This window comes from Colius striatus, chromosome 2 (genome assembly GCF_028858725.1).
Source record: "Colius striatus isolate bColStr4 chromosome 2, bColStr4.1.hap1, whole genome shotgun sequence".
In the NCBI taxonomy this organism is placed as follows: Eukaryota; Metazoa; Chordata; class Aves; order Coliiformes; family Coliidae; genus Colius; species Colius striatus.
The window spans coordinates 70,164,967-70,185,565 of NC_084760.1; the positions used below are offsets into that span (position 1 = coordinate 70,164,967).

General features: G+C 36.9%; 1 protein-coding gene across 1 annotated transcript in view; it reads right to left on the reverse strand.

Annotated features, from left to right (window-relative positions):
• Window positions 1–20,599, reverse strand: part of RYR2 (ryanodine receptor 2) — a 430,121-nt gene that overhangs the window by 20,310 nt on the left and 389,212 nt on the right. The window contains exons 84-95 of the mRNA XM_061991036.1: window positions 18,941–19,021; window positions 17,891–17,979; window positions 16,214–16,342; window positions 14,876–14,980; window positions 13,400–13,481; window positions 11,330–12,633; window positions 10,912–10,976; window positions 9,658–9,805; window positions 8,173–8,259; window positions 7,161–7,379; window positions 3,646–3,776; window positions 3,011–3,053 (exon numbers count right to left, since the gene is read on the reverse strand). Coding sequence (XP_061847020.1) covers window positions 3,011–3,053; window positions 3,646–3,776; window positions 7,161–7,379; window positions 8,173–8,259; window positions 9,658–9,805; window positions 10,912–10,976; window positions 11,330–12,633; window positions 13,400–13,481; window positions 14,876–14,980; window positions 16,214–16,342; window positions 17,891–17,979; window positions 18,941–19,021 — 2,483 coding nt within the window. The remainder of the gene's footprint in view (window positions 1–3,010; window positions 3,054–3,645; window positions 3,777–7,160; window positions 7,380–8,172; window positions 8,260–9,657; window positions 9,806–10,911; window positions 10,977–11,329; window positions 12,634–13,399; window positions 13,482–14,875; window positions 14,981–16,213; window positions 16,343–17,890; window positions 17,980–18,940; window positions 19,022–20,599) is intronic.

Here is a 20,599-nt window from a genome sequence, read left to right on the forward strand (position 1 = left end):
CATTTGCTTCCACCTGTCTGTTACATTAGTCAGTAATAATTTTTTTTTCTGCTCAATTGCAATTAACATTTAACATTAAACATTTAACATTAAAATAGTCCTGATTTATTCACTAGCTCCATTGCACAATTTTAGAACCTTATTTCTGTTAGCTAATAGTTCAACAAAACTATAATATACATTCCATATGTAGGAATCAAAATATGTTGAACAGAGTGTTACAGCTAAAAATGTTTTTCAGTGAATACAAACTATCTCTCACCTCTTTCTTACAGATTTAACATGTTTCACAAGGAACTTTTCTGGAAATTTACTTGCTCTCATTCTCATTGAACACACATTCCTTCCTAAATATTATGTCTCCTCATTTGCAAAAAAATACTGAAAGAAATACAAAATTTTGTAAAACAAAGACATAACTGAATATCCTCCTTTAGTGCTTCATGACTGTGGGTCATTGACTAGGTTGGGATTTAAGTATATTTACATACATACAAATAAATAAATAAATAAATAAAGGAAACCTTTATTTGAAAAAGACTCTACTTGAAAGCACTTAAGTCTATGAAGAGCAATTCCTCAGACAGAGATGAAGTACCAAACCTTCCACGCATTTTAAATTATGCTTCTTTCCTTTTAATAAGAAACTTCCTTGAACTACTGCATTGACAGAAGCAATATTGAATTTCATTTTCTTTTCTGAACTCTGTGCAACATACTCTCTTGTCTTTGCTTAGATAGACACCTAGAAATATGTATTTAAACTTAAATGTCAAGAAAAAAGAATTCAAGAGCAAAACGAATACTCAGCTCAAAGATAGGTTAACTTAAAACAGTTATTAAGCAGAATAGCTACTAGTATTTCAAAAGACTTATTTCAACATCTTCATCAACGACCTGGATGAGGGGACAGAGTGTACCCTCAGCAAGTTGGCTGATGACACCAAACTGGGAGGGCTGGCTGATTCCCCAGAAGGCTGTGCTGCCATTCAGTGGGATCTCAACCAGCTTGAGAGTTGGGCAGAGAGAAACCTCATGAGGTTCAACAGGGACAAATGCAGAGTCCTGCATCTGGGAAGGAACAACCCCATGCACCAGTACAGGCTGGGAGTCGAACTGCTGAAGAGCAGCTCTGCAGAGAGAGACCTGGGAGTTCTGATTGATAATAAGCTAAATATGAGTCAGCAATGTGCCTTTGTGGCCAAGAAGGCCAATGGCATCCTGGGATGCATCAAGAAGAGTGTGGCCAGCAGGTCAAGGGAGGTTCTTCTCCCTCTCTACTCTTCCATGGTGAGGCCTCATCTGGAGTCCTGTGTCCAGTTCTGGGCTCCTCAGCTCAAAACGGACAGAGAAGTGCTGGAGAGAGTCCAGCACAGGACCACCAAGATGATCAGGGGAATGGAACATTTTTCATATGAGGAAAGGCTGCAGGATCTGGGGCTGTTTAGTCTGGAGGAGATTGAGGGGAGATCTTATTAACATTTAAAAATATCAAAAGGGTGGGTGTCAGGAGGTTGGGACATCCCTTTTTTCTATAGTAGATAGTAACAGGACAAGGGGTAATGGGATGAAGCTGGAACACAAAAAGTTCCACTTAAACATAAGAAAAAACTATTTCACTGTTCAGGTGAGGAAGCCCTGGCACAGGTTGTCCAGAGGGGTTGTGGAGTCTCCTTCCTTGGAGGTCTTCAAGACCTGCCCGGACATAATCCTATGCAACCTGATCTAGGTGAACCTGCTTCTGCAGGGGGGTTGGACTAGATGATCTCTAAAGGTCCCTTCTAATCCCTACCATTCGATGGTTCTATGATTTCCAAAAGTGTGATACAAATTTGGCATTAAATAGTGTGAAGGTGGGGTAAATCTGATCCAACAACATAAACATCTGCTTTTTTGATCGTGACCAAATGCATTGGGATGAATATTGTTGTTGTAAGCTATAGTATATGCACATAATTTCTTTTCTAAGACCAAGTTGAGAAAACATTTGATTTAACCATCCTAAGAAATGAACTTCAATAGTCTCTGCTTATGGAGTACTGTTTCTGACACAGATTGTTAGGTTATGTGACAAAAGGTCATTTGCACACCCACAAAGGACCACAGCGACACAATGGATGGCGAAGAGTCCAAAGAATACTCTGTCCAGCTATCTCAGTGCCTGTCACAGGAACTATTAGCCCATTAAAGGCCCAGCTCCTCAAGCCTAGAGGAGCATGGGTGTAATGGCCAGCAAAACCCCAAATTACAGACTCCTAAAGAATGGACTGTCCCAGAAGAACTTCAGCCACAGAGTCCCATTGTGAAACCCGTCAACATGAGTCATTGCGAGTTGCTCTCCACATCACTTTTCAGACTAAGAGGGTTACTGTCACAAGACATGGGAAACATTACTTGATGGCAAAGGTAGAGCATTTGGGGATAGCACAGAACTTGGATACTATATACTATAGGGAGGAAGCAAAAGCGAGAAAAGGGATGGATTTATGTTATTTGGGGAGGAATAAGTGTAGGAAATGAGTGTTAAGGGACAAGAAGGGCTAGGTTCAGGTATATAGTTTGCTAGTTAGTATAGTTATCTCACTATGCTTTGTGTCTAAACATCTCAATCTGTCCTATCTTAGTAAACTCCTTTCTCGGTTGAGGGATTCTCTATTCTGTGTGAATGGCAGTGAATACATAAATACACACAGAGAAGAGAACTTACATGATATAATATACCTAAGTTCTCCACAGAATATAATGAATGTACTTGAAGTCCTGTTTTAAGGCAACAAGCTTTATGTAGAAAAAGTTTGAAAGAATAACTATTCAAACCACACTAAAGTAGTTGTGAGTGTGAAGAGAGTAGGGAATTCTGTGTATTTTAAAATGACAAATATAACTGTGATTCAGTGTAGACTTCCATTAATTTCAAAGAAGCATGGTGCACATTTCTTCAAAACAAAAATAAACACATATTAAAAGTTTATTTTAACTTCATATATATATATTTAAAAATAAGCCTTACCTTTCTTTTCACAAATTTGTCCCAATAGTTATTTGGAAAAGACCTGAAATACACAGATAAACAAAATCACATTTTAGACAACCATGAGACTATGCAGTAATTTCTAAGATATAGAAAATATACATTGATTTTGTTTCTAAAAGGCTTCTCGGTTGCTGCTATACCCAGCTAGTAATTTGTGAAGTCACCGGAATGAAATTTGCCAAATGGCATTCTGCCTACCATGTTAATGTGGCTGGGAGACTGCAGCAGAGGCAGTGCCTGCACAAATGGTTCTAAAGCAGTTGGATTGGACAGTCCCACCAGGCACAGAGGCAGGAATTTATATGTTCTTAGAGGAGAAATTTCAAAAGACATTAAAAGCATGCAAAGCACAGTTCACTGTCGAGCTGACAGCAAATACACAATCATCACTGTGCTTGCCAAAAGAAATGAATCTTTTTTTTTTTTTTTTTTACATTATGGAGCTGTAATGCAGTAAACATGAGCATAACAAGTACTTGAAATATTTTGTGTGTCCTTGCTAGAAATCCGTTCCTCACAATTGCTTATTTCAGACAAGCTGCACAATCAACTAGACAATTGTGGAGATTGTGGAACAATTACTTGCAGAGTAGGAGCAGGTAAAAACTCACTGTGTGTTGATTACAAGTCTATCCCACTGTCCCTTAATATCATCTTCTGATGGCTGCTCAGTTATATACAGTCCATCAAATTCCAATTTCCTTGCTACTTCCTTTTCTCTCTTAAAAATAACCAGTGGAACCTGCAGTTGAAAAAAACCAGCAGGAATTATTTAAAATACATTGACATGTTTGCAAATTTTAAAGAAAAGCTAGTTGTTATGGAAAAACAAATAAGAAAACTGAACAAAGCAAAAACAATATTAAAAAAAAAAAGTCAAAACACTGCAAAGGTACAGATGCACAAGGACCAGGTAATTCAGAATCACACTACTACAGTGTATCACACAGTTGTAAAAAGATGGCCCAAAACCCTGAAAAAGGATCCTCCAAATAAAACCAGTTCTTCAATGCTATGTAGCTGTTGGAGCTGGTCAAGTGAAAGATAGCTGAAACAAAAATAATTTTAAATGCTCAGAAATTGTAGTTACAGAATATTAACTTTGGATCCCACTTTTGGATTGCATTTTGATACCCAAAGGTGTTAGAAATTGGTCTTCATTTGTTAAAGAATTTTTGAAGTTTCACAGTGGGAAGCAAAGTGGTTTCATAGCTGAGGGCAAAGAAAGACAGAGCGAAGTAAAAAGAAAAATCCTTAAATCACATTCACATTTCATATACTTGATTTGTGCTCTGCAATTCTTCACTAGCAGCTGAGACACCTGGGAGCAGTAAGTATCAGGCTTTACCTACAACTCTCTTTCAACAGCTGGGTGACATTCCAGAAGGCATATTCCAGTGGTCCCAGTGGAGTGGATTTTTCTTAAAATCTGTTACCAACAACAAAAAACACACCCTACTTTTCTCTGGAATTACTTCACAGGTCCTCAAAATTCATCTACACTGCATTACCTACCAGTCAAGATTGCACATGAGTATACTGAAATGGTAATAAAAATTAGACTACTCAGCAACATGTTGATTGCATTAGATCATAGAATCATAGAATCATAGAATGGTAGAGTTGGAAGGGATCTTTAGAGATCATCTAGTTCAATTTCCCTGCAGAAGCAGGTTCACCTAGATCAGGTTGCATAGGAACATGTCCAGGTGGGTCTTGGAGACTTACAAGGAAGGAGACTCCACACCCTCTCTGGGCAGCCTGTGCCAGGGCTCCCTCACCCTCACAGTGAAATCGTTTTTTAATTGGAACTTTTTACATATACAATACACATGCAATAACAATAGCTCCAATCCTTTTTTCAGACAGTCAATTGTGAAAAAAAATATTGAATTTCACGCAGAGCAACCTCCAGAAGCAAATACATCATATGCAGAGCTGCAGTTACGAAGATTTTGAACTCTGAAAGCAGTATATCTCCAGAGACAAAGACTGAAACCATATTTGGTCTTTTCTTCAGTGTTTCAGAATGGGAAAGAAGGCAATTAATTATAGCAAGTACTTATAATAATATCTTTTCCTTCTAGTTAGAGAAAAAACATAGTTAAAACAATGTGGGAAAGCAGCATAAAAAGCCACAGTGGAAGAAACCCCTATGAGATAGAAGACATCTGAAAAGCCAGAAATGTAAGCTTTCATGCTGCATGCCAATCAGTGAAACAGGAAAACATGTTCAGTATTTATTGGCCTGCAGAGACACTTAAAGTAGAGATGAAAATCAACTAGTAGTAAGATGATCATTTGCCTCAATTACAAAAAAAGCACTTTTTCTATACTAAAAGCCCATGATGTATTACTCATAAAAAGAAGAAAAGTACCAAGGATTCCATGAAAGCCTAATGTAGAAATTGTAACTGTAAAGACAAATGAGTAGCCATACTAAGTCACAGCAAAGGTCCATTTAATTTAGTACTACCTTGCACTTAGACCTATAGTTTTTGCCTTGGTAAGAGTGTTAGAACTGGGGAGGTTCATCCCAGATATACTCCTCCTGCTCCAGAGACCTATGGTCTTCCTAAACCAGAAGCAGCATTTTGCCAATAAAGGTGGTATACTTATTTCTTACATTCCTAATAGAGATCTTCTTCAAGATATCTCTTTAGAAGATGCTCAAGTTCCTGCCAAAACAATACCACCAGAGTATGTATGAAAAGTAGGCACTGTCTATAGTCAGAACATATAGTAGCAGTAGTCCAAAATACTGCATGCTTTTCAAAAGACTCAGCTGCCAGACTAGTAAGGAAGACACTGGCTTCTGGCCATATGTGTTCACAGCTTGTCTTTGAGTCACAAGTAGCTTCAGACACAGGTTACTGCTGTAACTGTCTGGCTGACATGGTAATGATGCAACTGCTAATCCTATGATCCTGTATCAGTGCAGCAAATTTGTAACTTCCTGAATTCACTGTCATGGTTTAGCAAGGAGCAGCATTTGCTTGGTAACAGGGGGAGGGGGTTGCAGTGAAGACCCAGTCAAGAGTTTTTGGACTCTTCCCTGGCTCCAGACCCACCTCTGGCTCGGCTGGGCCAATCTGGCACCTCTGCCATCACTATTTAGGGACAGGAATTTGAAGTGCTGGCAGGAGGTGTAAGAGTGATACAAGACGGAGGCGACCACGCGGACCTCACAGTCAGAGAAGGACGAGGGAAGGAGGAGCACCAGACCAGAGACCCCTCTGCAAGCCGTGGTGAGAATGCAGGCTGTACCCCTGCAACCCATGCAGGGCCATGGCAGGACTGAGAGCCACCAGCAGCTCCCTGTGAGTGCACCCAGACGGGCGAGGGACTGTGTGAGGAGGCGGCCATGGCGCAGGCCGTGTTGGAGAGCCTGCGCACCGCAGAGCAGCCCCACACGAGAGGCAGAGAGGAGCTGCAGCCTTTGGGATAAATGCGCGTGGGAGCAGCCCGTGCAGGGCTGCCGTGTGTGTGAGGTACCCCACGGACTTGCAGGGAGGACTGGTGTGGAGCCCTCCTGCCTGAGGAGGGACAAATGGCAGAAGCTATCAGGAATAGACTGAGTGAAACCTCCACTCCCTGCCACCTGGGCTGTTTGGGGGAGAGGAGGTAAAGACACAGGGATTAGGGCTCTGAGCCCGGGAAGAGGGGAGGAGTGGGGAGAAGGTGGTCTTAAAGGGCTGGTCGGACTCTTCATTGTTGTACCACTCTGTGTTGTTTTATTTTGGTTATATTTTGGGGTTTTATGGTTATCCTTTAGTTGATGTTGTATTAAATTATTTTCTGTTTTCTTCCCCAAGCCGAGTAGCCTGGTCTGTTTTGTCCTGAGCCTTAAGCGGCAATTAAGCTCTCCCTGCCCTTTGGCAATCCTCAGATCTTCAGTAGTTGAGGCTAATCGTGGTCTTTTGTTCCCTTATGGGCCTAAACCACAACATTCACATACCACCTAACCTACAATTTCTGCACAGGCAACACTAATGGACTAGTGTTTATTTGGTTTCTCAACCTGCTTAAGCAAAGTTGCTATGACTGTCCCAATTCACACCACTCAATGAATAAAAAAGTTAGGAGCTAGAAGAAAAAAAACCAAACAATGTTTAGTCTTCCTTACTTTCAAACAGTAATATCCTATGATGCAGAAAAATGAGATGATTGTGTGTAGGATGGCCAAAATCCGCAGTGTAGGCTCCATGTAGCCACTGCTTTCCTCCAGGACATAATGCACCGCAATGACCCTCTGGTTGTCGCTTTCCAGGCTATTCAACTTGGCACTTTCACTAGCAGATACCAAAGGAATTTCCTTTTCTTCTGTCACAGCAGAAGTGGAGACCTGTTATAATAATATTGCAGCTGTATTCCTTTGACAAGTACTTTACACTACTACAAGCTAAGTAGTATAACTGAAAACAATGATATCAAAGACAACATAATTGCAAGGAAAGAATTTTTTTTCTAAAAGTGCCCACAGAGAATAACTCACATAGACCCTTTAAGGTTTTTACATCGGTTCGTGAGAGCGTGCATTTTCTTTTGTTTTTTACACTCTCTGTTGATGGCAGTAAACTTGTGCCATGCTGAATTTTATCACCTCAAATTTAAGACAGGGCATAACCTTCTCAGAGGCAATCCAGTCAACTCCTGACATTCCCACATGTAGTCTTTATCAGCAGAACCCTGCCTGAAACTGATTCAAGTCTGAAGATTCTGGAGTTTTCTACAAGTCCTGACAAAGAGTATTGGTGATATCCTAGGCAGCTTAAGGTGATGTGACCTCTCCTTGCTGTACATACTCTCAGAGGAACATAATGGCACAAGAAAACATCTCAGATGCTATGTTTTAGTTTAAGTAGCCAGTGAAGGCTGGGCTTGTGAAATGGAGCATCGGAGGCATGGGTACGAATTCCACTCTGCTGCTTCAGTCATAGTACAGAACCCTTTGTGTACTGGAAATCTATTGTTACTTCATACAAACACTCTAGCTCCTCATCATTTTAGATTTCTGAAGTAGCAGTATGAAGCAGCTATTTAATCCATTAGGCTAGGCAGTTTTGCCATAGTATACTAGCTACAAACTGAATCTTTTGCATTATACAACTTGAAGAGTAATATTTTTACAAATTTACCTTATAGAAAAGCAGGATGAAATTGATGGCAAAAGCAACAAACAACGCCAGCATCCTCATGTTGTAAAAGTTTCTCGCAAAATAATTCTGAAAATAGAAATAGAACACAAATATGTTTTTTCCTAATAATGATACCACAATTATTATTAGGTCATTGCACAGTGTTTTATTTTCCCTATGGAGCTTTTAAATATAATTATACATAGGAAAAGAAAAAAACCCATTTTGAGTGGTGCATTGTACAAATGATCTCCTAATCCATATGTGAGATGACAGAAAAAGAACCATTTGTTTCACTTTATGCAGAAAGTTCTGGAGAAATCTTAATTGTCTCTTTAATCTTTTTCATTGTCCTCTTGATATAGCTAAAGAGAACACTGAGATATCACAATGTTAGTAGTAATGTAATAATAATACAGAATTCTCTGTCCTCCCTGTAATTCACTATTGTTGCATGTGGCAAATTGTTACTTTTACCAAGAAACAAAAATGTTTGCATTTAAGTTTATTTTAAATATTTTACTATTCCAAAATCAGGTGCATTTTTACCACATCAGCAAAGGTTCATCTGTGACTTGAGTACCATGGGTAGTAAGCTTCTTTCACATTAAGATGCTATCAAAGGTACTGCAAAAATGTACCTTTTTATCTTCCTGACTGTTCACTAAAACCTTCTAGCACACGTTTTGAGTGCTTTAACTCTCACATGGGAAATCCTCCATTTTCACTCTAACTATAGATGACTATGAAATTTATGACTGATATGAGTTCAAAAGTAAAAATTAAACACTAAATTCCTTATTAAGATTGTGACTCTAGTTTTGAAGTTTTTACCTTTCCATCTATCTCAAAAGTGTATTTTTTCTAGCTATTTGTGAAGTCTCCTAGCTACTAAAAGCATAGATTTTAAATAGTTCCACAGCAAACTCAGGGATATAAATAATTTACTGAGACACTTTCAGATACAGTGATACTATTTTAATTAGTCTTACCTTACACAGGCTTTGAGAAATTTCTCAAATAACAATTTGCTAGTTCACAAAAAAAATCTGTAGTATTTTTTCTTATAAGTTTTAGGCTAAGTATTGCATCTAAATAAATTATTTTTATTAAGAGAGCTTGTAATTTCCCAAAGTTGTCCATCAGGGAAAGACAAATCCTACAGGCTCACAAGTTACTGTGAAAATTCAGGACATTTTATTCGCATAAAAATGCATGGCTGCTTTCCAATGATGGACGGGCATCTCTAAGTCTGGCTTTTTAACAATAATTGTCTCCCAGAGAAATATTTTCTCTATTAAGTTATTTGTGTGTTTATTTTCTTTAACGTTCCAGTGAAACATTTGCCTTTTTGTCCTTTTTACAGATGATAGTGGACAGAAAAATGAGGTTCATCAGACGCAAATTTGTCTTTACATTGGTAGAGTAATATGGTGGTACATAGCCCTGTCAACAGCAAAACACATAGTCTAGAAAATAGCTTACAAGAAGCTTTTGTTGGTATGCAATGATTTTCTTCCAGAAAGCTGACTCCTGAACTTCTGGTTCTCCATATCTGTGAGTATGAAGTTGTCTTAGTTTCTGCTTCCCTTTGTCTTCCTTGGCTTTCTCTTCTTTTTCTCCATCTTCTCCTCTTAGGACACAAATGAAGCCAAAATAATAAAATTGCTAAACAAAAAATTAAAACCACACCCTCAAAGAGTCCATCACATCTTTTCATGAGGCTCAAGTAGTCATGATTTGCACAGTTCACACACGTAAATAACAAGAAGACTTATCCTTCTTCAACCCAAAGCACTGGCATGGGTGACAGTCTGCTTAACAAATAAACTTAAGTATTGATAATAAAATAATTAATAATTAAACTTGTTTGGCATCTTGAAATTAAGAGGCAGGTTATCAAGAATCTGCTAACCTTATTACCTGAGAGTCTGCTTAGCAATTGTGCAGCTAACACTTGCACTGACAAATGTCTGTAAGTTGATCGCTGTATGTCTGCATGAGTGTCAATTCGTCTAAGTTCTCCCCTCTAATCTCATGCACTTGAACTATGTGGTTCCTGTAAAGGTAGCAGAAAACTTTGGTTTTTCTTGCATTTACAAGCCAGACCTCACGTTTTGCACCAAGGAATTCTTAAGTACCCACTCCAGGAGGTGATAGGAATAAGAAAGCTTGACAGCATTTAATGTGTGATTACCAACATACTGCACGTTTATAGAAAGTCATTGTAAGTGGGCTGCCTTTTCCAAACACATGACCTAAGGAACTGTGAATTACCTCAGAAGTTAATTTGACCTGACAGCATGCTAGATTAAAGGGTCACAGAAGTCCATTTGAAGCCATAAGAGAGTGAGAAGCAACTTAATTAAAAGTTACATTATCAATTTCTTTGTACTTACGCACAAACAGAATAACTGATGTCCTAAGCTGCTTCTCTTACTAGAATATACCTGAAAAACTTTCATTTGAAAGTTCACTTGAAAGTTTGTCTTATGTTGGGAGTGACTTCAGGGCAGCTAATAATGCCAGTCACTGCACTCTTCACAAGGAATACAGGTATCACTGCAACTCACATAGTCCAGGGAAGCAATCAACAATAAAGTTAAAAAAAAAAATTCACTGTGGAATGTGAATGGACACAAAATTAAAGGCAAAGAAGTAAGCACAAATCTTTTTTTTTTTTTTTTTTCAGTGAAGCAAACCACATTTCATAGGATCAGAGGTTAAAGTAATCCATACTCTGCTTTTTCAGGTTCAGATTTTGTTTCATCCTTCTCTTCCTTTTCATCTTCTTTCACCTGCTCCTATAGAAAGTCAGATGAAGATACATAACATTATTATACAGTACAGAGTTAGTTAAAAGGAGACACGGAAAGAAGAAAGGTTTTTTTGCTTTTTAAAAAAACAAATGGAAACTCTGGGGGATGAAGAGACATTTTAACACTGACTTAAAAGCAAACCAAAACACAACGTATTTAGAGAAGGCTTTGGGAATTAAAGTTTATGACATCAGAGACAGTGAACACCAGTAATTACATGTGATGCCTTAAAAAACAATGTCACATACCCTAGAAAACAGATGCAAGTTTTGTTTCAAGACTATCTTTAACGTATGAAAGAGAGAAATATACAGCTACAACACAAAGAATACAATTACCTGGACTTTTTCCTGCACCTCAGGCATTGGAGCTAAGGAAGGAGTGCTCAGTAAATCACTCAAACCAGCATTTGGATTGTGAGGGATCAGTTTATACTGTCCACCTTCTCGTTTCAAATCCAAACCAAATATATCCGAGAGTAGATCACTCTCATCTGATAAAGTTCTCAGATCTGTCAAGTCTTCTGTAGGCAATGCAGCTTCTGTTGGCTTCCTCTCCCCCTCTTCTCCTTCCCCACGTACCTCATCCTGAGTTGGATCTGGCATATTAGCTAATAGTTCAGCCACCTTGATTTTCTTTGCTCCTTCTACTAGGCTTCCTCCAAGCAGCAAACTGCATATGATACGAAAAAAGCCCCGGATGACACTACAAACAAAATGTAGTAAGCCCATCAAAATGCTCCAATAGGAAGAAAACAAAGCCATAATCATGTCCTTCATGGTCATCTTCTTCACTTTTTTCATCTGTTTCTTCAGGCTCTTCACGGTGAGCATTTTCATAAGAGTCATTAAATTATACTTCAGAGCTACTAATGCTGATTTCATGGTCATGAGAGAAAAGAAACCTATTCTAGAATCCTGTTCCTCAGGCTTATCTTTCTCATTCTCCTCTTTATTTGCTGACCTTTCATTCAGATCTGACTCAGAGATCTGGGCAGCCAGTTGCATTTCAAAGATGGTATCCTCGCAGAAATTAACGAAAAGCTCCATCTTTTCTTTCTCCCCGCCTTCATTTACAACATCAAATATAAATTGTCTCTTTGACTCTTTTACCTGAGGTTTCTCCCACTGAGTCCGACTCGATTCACTTATTTCAAAATAAACTCGTTCGATGCGCTTTGCACTGCCCATGATTTCTATGCGTCCAAGGAAAGGCTGAAAGTAATTCAGTACACTCTCTGACAATTCAAGAAAAGTTTGCAAGCGGGTATCATGGGGCATGTGTTCTGAGAGGTTGGTCAGGAGAACAGCAACATTGAAACCAATGTCTTTGGCAGGTTCATGGAATCGTTTTACAAACTCTTCATAGTCCAGAGTCTCATTCTCATCGGTTTCAGCACATGACAGCAGAAACTCGGTTTCAGACTGTGTGTAATGTTTATGGCTTTCCATTGCCTTATGAAAATCTCTCTTTGAAATTACTCCTTTACCATCAGGGTCATATTCCTTGAATGAATCAGAGGAAGTCAAGTCCTTCAATTTTAAGAACATATCAAAAAACTTTAGAATCATCTCCACATTGTTGGACGATTCCACAAGCATATCGACCATCTGCTTGCCAATAGTCCCATTCACAACGTTACCTAGACATAATGACATGAAGTTAGAGATGCTGATGGTAGCAAATATTTTGACAAAGTCTATACTGATGATTACTGAAATAATCAAGCAGCAAGAATGATAAACTATTGTCTAACATACATGAGAAAGCTGGCTGTAAAAACACAAACCTTTTACTCATAACATTGCCTCACAACTTGGAAAAAACACAAGTGACTAAGTATTTGCCATTAATGAAAGGAAGAACTAACAAGCCCTTGAGACAGACACATCTACTGTGTTCAATACAGTACTAAACATGTGGAAACACATTATGAATTTTACCAAACTGCAACATAGGCAGAACCAGCGTCACACTAGTTAGGATGAGTAGCTTGGTAGGTTACTCAGGAAGTACAGCATACAATACTGCTAATGTACTTTACTTCTCAGTGACCTTCTAAGAGCAAAGCAGTATCAGTAGCAACACATGCTGAACTGCAATCTACACTGCATTTACTGCCCTCCCAGTTCTCTCAATAAATGTGCTATGATATACATAAGAAGTGAAAAAGAGAAAGATTTTTTTATTATCTCTGTGTATATCTGGGTAGCCCAGTTCCTAGAGCTCTGAATTCCAACTCAACTATATCAATCTCCGATTTACTTTAAAATCTAACAATTCTTCTCACAACTGAGATATGAAAATTAAAAACTCAGGGAAAAGTATTTCTTGCATGAAGAAAATCACAAAGATAAAACTTTGCTAGAACAACTGTGAAAGAGGTTTTCAAACTAATTTTTGAGTACCTTCTAGCATAGACAGCAACATGACGACCATATCCTTCTGAAGATCCATTAACTCCTTCAGTAATTCAATTTGACTGGAATCCTAAATAAATAATGAACACAATATATATAATATAATATATATAATATCTATTGACTTCTTTGACATTTAGATATGTGCATGAATATTTCATCCTGTAAAAATGAGACTTAAAAACTAAGAGGCTAGGCATGTCAAAGCTGGTAATACAGTGAAAATATATTTAATTCCTTGGTTTCTTATAGTACATCTACAGGATCAAACACTTACATAATTATCTGTTTAGAAGATGGTAATTAAATAAAGACAAAGTGAAAAGTGAAGGTGCTGAAAAAATTTAAAGCAATAACTACATCAAGCTCGCAGATGATGCCTCTGCTTTCAAAACCTGCCTGGACTAGTTCCTGTGTGACCTGATCTACGTGGACTTGCTTTAGCAGGGAGGTTGGAATACAGGATCTCTAAAAGTCCTTTGCAACCTGTACCATCCTGTGATTCTATGTGTTGAACTAGTGTTGAATGCAGGACATACCAATGAAGACAAGTCCTGCGTAAAGGCTCATGCAAAATTGCATAAAACACTGTGACAGAACTTTGTTACTGAAAAGAGAAACTGACTAATTCTTTCTGATTTTTGATGATGTGCTTCATTTGCAGCTTGGTTTTATTTGCTTTGTGCCTGTGGCCAGTAATCCAATTACAGGCCTTGCTATTCACATCTAGTACAATTTCATAATTTAGTCCCTCAACTTCATTACATTTGTTTGGATTTCAAATCTATTGCATTTGTCCTGGTTTTGTCTGGGATAGAGTTAATTTTCTTTACAGTGGTATGTTTTTGATTTAGTGTGAAAACAATGCTGATAACATAATGATGTTTTAGGATAGGCACTCCTTAGCAACAACTAAGTCAGTTTCCTATGGTCTGTCAGCAAGGAAGTGCACAAGAAGCTGGGAGGAAGCATTACCAGGACAGCTGACCAGAACTAGCCAAAGGGATATTCCATACCATAGAATGTCACACTCAGTATATAAACTGGAGGGATTTGATCAGGAGGATTGGATTGCTGCTTGAGGACTGTCTGGGCATTGATCAGTAGGTGGTGAGCAATTGCATTGTGCATCACTTGTTTTTCTTGGGTTTTATTTATCTCTCTTTTTGTTATCTTCCATTATTATTATTTTTATTAAATTGTTCTTATCTCATTTTTCCTGATTCTCTTCCCTATCTCCCCTACTGGGGGCAGGGAGGAGTGAATGGCTGTGTCATGCTTAGTTAAACCCCAACAGTATTCTATCACCTCTATCTGTTATTTTTCCTCACATTTCACCTGTTAACAGTTGTTAGTAATAACAAATCAAACAGTTATTATTAATAACAACTCAAACATATTAACAAGTCCATTTATCTTTTACAGAAAAGCCAGTAACTTGAAAAAAGTAAAACAAAAATATACCTGAGACAGCTTCATCTGCATATGGGCAAACACATGAAGAAAACCAACTACGGCATCCCATAGCCTGCTGTGTGCTAGACTTTGCTGATTCCCAGTACATGGCCCCTAATGTTAAGGCAAGAACAACAAAAAATGACAAGAAGAATTTATTTTCAAGAAACTCAACAAAACCAGGAAGGACAGACTATATGCAGCAAATAGCTTGGGGCTGTCATTTAGAAACTGCTATGAAAAAAATAAACACAGAGAGAATTACCTGTTTAGTAATATCATTGACTGTAAGCAACGTCTATTTCAAATAACCATTCTGCTTCTGTTTTAGACATGTCCCAATTTACTAATTCTGAACTGCAAAAAGCATATCTGCCTGCAACTTTAAACTGCAAATGCTAAAAAACTACTAATCTTTAAGCTGATTCTTCTCTATGTAGTTCTATAAATCAGGAATAACTTTATAGAACACTAATGCAAAATTGGCATAAGAGATTAGAGAATCAGACTCTTTTTTCCCCCCAGCATATTCTAGCCATTGTAGAACTCACTGCTAAACAGTATTCTTCCAAAAATTGCAACTTCTGAAAAGGAGAAATAAAAAAATCCTTTAAAGCATCAAAGGAGAACAAATAAAATGTTTATCAGCTAACAATGGTTAACTAAGTTAAACTTGTGATTTGCCAAATATGCATAAATTAACAGTCTAATGAGATTCTCTCTAGCCTGCTGCTTATATGCAGAAACAAACTGTAATATTGTGGACCGATCTATATGTGGAATTAATTAAGAAGTAATTACACTGAATTCCTAGCATATCATGGAAGAACTGTTATAATGTTATTTGGGCAAAACTGATCCCAAGTACACCTCAAGTACATCTCTGTGATTCTCAAATGTAACATATGGGTCCAGTATTTCAAGCACAGCATTGATGGCTTTGAAGTGCCTTATTCCTGACAGAAAATACAATCTAATATTGACTAAATATCAACTATATTTTGCATTGATCACAGTTTCTCAATGGATTAAAACAGAAGACTTTAAAGTGAATAGCAATGCCACAGTCTAGGCCAAATAAAAAACAAAACCAAACCCCTCCACTATCCTGCATGCAACCAAAGGATGACTATTTACTAATAACTGTCAATTTGACTAAATTGCTAAATGCAAAAAAAGTAGTGACAGCTATACATGTATTTAAATCTTCACTTCCTACTTACATAAATGCACTTAAATAAATGCATCTATATTATATTTCTATGTTGTATCTAGTTACATTCTATCTCCATGCAAAGTATGATTATTTTCTTTCAAATCCATAGAATTCCAATGAAACTAATTTACCTGGATATACTCTGTAAGAGTATTGAAAACTTGTTTTGCAACCTGGATGGCTTTGGAAAAATTTCGTTGCCCTTGCTCATCAATAACATCCTTCCCAGAATAATACCAATAGAAATCACTAATAGATTCCTAAAAAAAAAAAACCAGTTGTGAGAAACACAAAGAGATTATGTAATCAAACTGCCTCTATACAGCTATTCATTGAGATAAGAAAAATAATATCAGATAACATTCTAGTTCTGAAAAGCATGTATCAACTAAATACTTTAAAATATTTTTATACAGGTTTAAAAAATTTATAAAGGTTTTAAGAGACCCCACAGTGATTCTCCAGTATTACTCCAAGAAATGTAGCTTCATCTCAAGGAAATCAATAGGAAAACAAATAAACTGAAATAATTAAAAAAACCCACAGCATACCTAAAAAAATATATATCTGTTCATATCTGCTCTTAAAAACTAAACCACCTGCTTTCTGAAAAGGAGTGCTCTGCAGTACTACCATGCTGCATGCTGTTCATCAAACAACCTCTCTTTATACTGTGTGCTCTGCACTTAGTCAATAGTGGAAGCAAATGTTGCTTTGTGTGCATGATTCTTTTCTGTCTTCCCCACAGGTAAACTTAAACGTTTAACTTTCAACTAAGTAAGTAACGATATGAAATCATTGTATTGTCCTCCAACTTCTACAGAATATGTAAGGATATAAAACAACTATGACAACAGCAGAAACTTAAACCCCAACAATTTTCAAAGTCTAGAATTCTCATACCTAACAAACAAATGGCTAAAGTGAAAACTTAACTAGATAAATTTAAGAAACACACCAAAATGTATTTACCATGCCTGGTGATTTTCAGAAAGATGAGACTAATAGGTAAGAATTATCAATATTTATGACAAAATATATTTTTATGTCTTTCACATGGTCCAATCTGGAAATAGATTTTTTATCTACTGGGTTGTGACAATGTAATGTTTTAATATTTAAAGATTAGGGAAGTAATTCAAATTAGAGGATTGAAAGGTTTTTAATCCAGCCTTCTGCTTTATTTTTTTCTTTTTGCCTTTTCTCCCCCCTTGTTTAGAAAACGATGCAATGTTCTTATGTGCCATTCTATGCCATTCCATGACTACGGATAGCTTCATCATAGTGCAACCCAGTGTTCCAACTAAATGGATGAAAAAGCAATCAATTGAAGCTTAACTTGGATGATACAAAATACTTTTCAGTCACATGGCAGTCTTAGTAAACAGCTGGGTAATGGCAATCATTGATAAACTTCGCATGTATCTACCTTCTGCCCACTTCCTTAGCTAACAGACTCCTTGCATATAATGGCTGAAATCAGTCTTTCACACTTTTGTCACCTTTGACTCTCACAGTACAAAATAACAACTCTTAAAGAATGGTAACCAGTACAGAACTACAGCCTCTCTCATCAACATGGGCTATAGTGACTAGGATAAATGTCATGACAAACAAAATAAAATATGCTCTGTCTAATAAAACTGAACATTTTATGATAAGGATGAAGCTTAATTTTGCTATGAACAGAACTTTTGTGGCAGCAAATCATGTATTGCTGAAGGAAATTCCAGAGAAACCGAGAGTCTCTGCTGTATAGATGCAAGTTATTATTGACATCTACTTAATTAGTATATAAATTAACCTACCTGAACTCTTAATAAGTAATCCACAGTGGAAATGATAATATTAACAGTTGTGTTGTTACCAGTCTGAGTTCTCAAGTAATTCTGAAAATCTAAAAGATTTAAATAAACGTTTAATTTAAATTTATTTAAGTGTTAAAGAGTTACTAAACTGTTCCTGCAAACTAATTCTGATTTAACATGATTTAGGAAACTATAGCTTTTTTTGTCAGCAAACCATTTTAAGAGCTTCAGCACTTTCTTGTAGATGTCACGTACCAGTGAACTTCTGAAGCCAGAAGCCTGATTACCTGTTTCATCCACAGAACTTTAATTTGGTCTTATTTTCATCGATTTATGACTAACTGTACATCTCTAGAACTCCATCATTACCAACATAATGACACCTAGTATGTATTTTGTTAAGCAAAATTAAATTGCGTAATTATAAACTTTGTTAAAAAAGTCATAAATATATCCAACAGCTGAAAAAAAGACTGGTTTATTTTTCTTTGTTTTCTTCTTCTTTTTGTTCCCCAATAATGACACAGAGAATACAGTGAAATGTACTTAATACAAATATGCTTAATATCTTGTATTTCTTTAATTTTTTTTCCTATTCTTAAAATAGATGTTACTTCTTCACGAAAGGTATTGTGTGTGAAATTACAACATTCACAATTCTAATTGACAATAGTTCCAAATAGCGCACACTAGATAGCACACAAACGCAAAATAACAATAACTATACTTTCCTGTTTTATTTTTTCCTCTGAATCTTCACTATCTCGAAATTATAAACCATGTGCAGTTTTCTGTATAAATTTATCTTTCCTAGCAAGTCAAGATCCAAAACTCATCATTTTTGAAACCGGTATGTTTTCTACAATGTTAAAGCTGATTACAAAACCCAATAATTTAATCCTACATAAATATTTTCCTTTTATGTACAGCCTGTCAGCTAGTCCACATTTTATAATACTTCATGAAGGCTGTGAAACCCTCAGTGACAAAGAGCTTTTATCTTTAGTTATCATTACGTTGGCTTAGCTGACTGGCAGCCTGCCCACAAACCTGAATTATGTCCTTCACAAAGCAACTGAAGGAAGCGGAAGAGGTCACAGGTGAACTCATCATCCTGCATCACCTTTTCTCCTGTAGAAAGACCAGATGGACGCAGATTATCACAGGCCCTCAAACAATACCCAACAGCCTCTGAAGAAAATCTCCGTATTTAAGAAAGGAAGAAGGGAAGACAAAATTTGTAACTACCAGTGTATCTGAAGCACATATGACTTGTACATGGCAGATAGTTATTTAGTAAAAAAAGTTAAATTACGAAACTCAATTTTTGATTTATAAATATGGCAGCACAAGTGTGGCAACATTTTACAAATAACCCACGATTTACATTCTTGTTTGACTTTGCTGGGCATGAATGCTGCATTACATAAGAAGATTAGGATCGGATTAATTTGGTTCCCAGTCATCACAAAAAAAGACACTTTGAAAATGCAGAAAAAGATTTAATCAAACAATGAGGGAAACTCCTTGTCAAATAAACTATTAGATTTTAAAATACTCTAAAATAACCCATGAAGTTTACAGCTGTGTGAATTCTCAAGAATCATTGAGGCTGAAATGTCTGAGGATTTACTACCTGTCTGCTGCTGACACAAAATGGATGTTGGGCATTTGTCTGCTTTGACAAAACAGGTAAGTATTTTTTTATGAACTAGAACAAACACTGATATACTTTACTGAATTAGTCCCTTCAGTTTATTTTTTTGTTAAATAGCTAATATCCAATGGGCTGCCCAGATGTGCTGTTGAGTCTCCTATGGAGACATTCAAAACTGACCCAGATGAGTTCCTGTGTGACCTACTCTAGTGGGTTCTGCTCTGGTAGGGGGTATTGGACTAGATATTTTGAGGTCCCTTCCAACCCTTAAGATTCTGTGATTCAGATTATTTTCTTGATTCTTCACAGGAAATGGTATACTTAAAAAGCCTCAGTTAGCCCATCATTATTTCAATTACATCAATATATATAGTTAACTTTGTACAATGACACGTGAAGTGCAGAAACAGCCATTCACCCAGGAAAACAATCACAACTGAGGAAAATGTAGAACAGCTAATAAAATTACATGAGAGGACAACAACACAGATGTCTAAAACAATAAAAGTCACCTATTGAAAACAAAGAAATTCCCATTTAGGACTCTGGAAAAGTATTTGGAATGTTTATTGCAGGAAGATTGAAGACATAAGAACTACTTTTTAAAAGTATACATAATTTTAATATGTGTCCAAGTGTTACTTGTAGATAAAAGGCAGAAAGGAGATAAAAATGTCAGCAAACTGCAACAGAATTTGGAAGACTTTTTTTAAAAGGAGATGTTTTAGGCTTTTTTCTGAACTTCAAAATTGTATTGTCTACAAAGACAATACTTTTAGTGCATCAACAGGAGACCTAAAGACTGAGTAAATGAATTAAAATGCTTTGTCAAACTAGATGAATACTTAGATTTTGCAAAAAAAACCAGAAAGACAAATATTTGGTGGAGCCTGTTCCTAAACACATGCAATGTGTGTAGCTTGACTGCTGAGATGATAATGATTTAAAAAAATTACAAGGAAAATTGCTGATGTGTTATGGTTGAAAAAATCAAGCCCATAAAGGGCTCAACTGTATATTTCTTGCATATCCAGATGGGACTGAAATTAAGC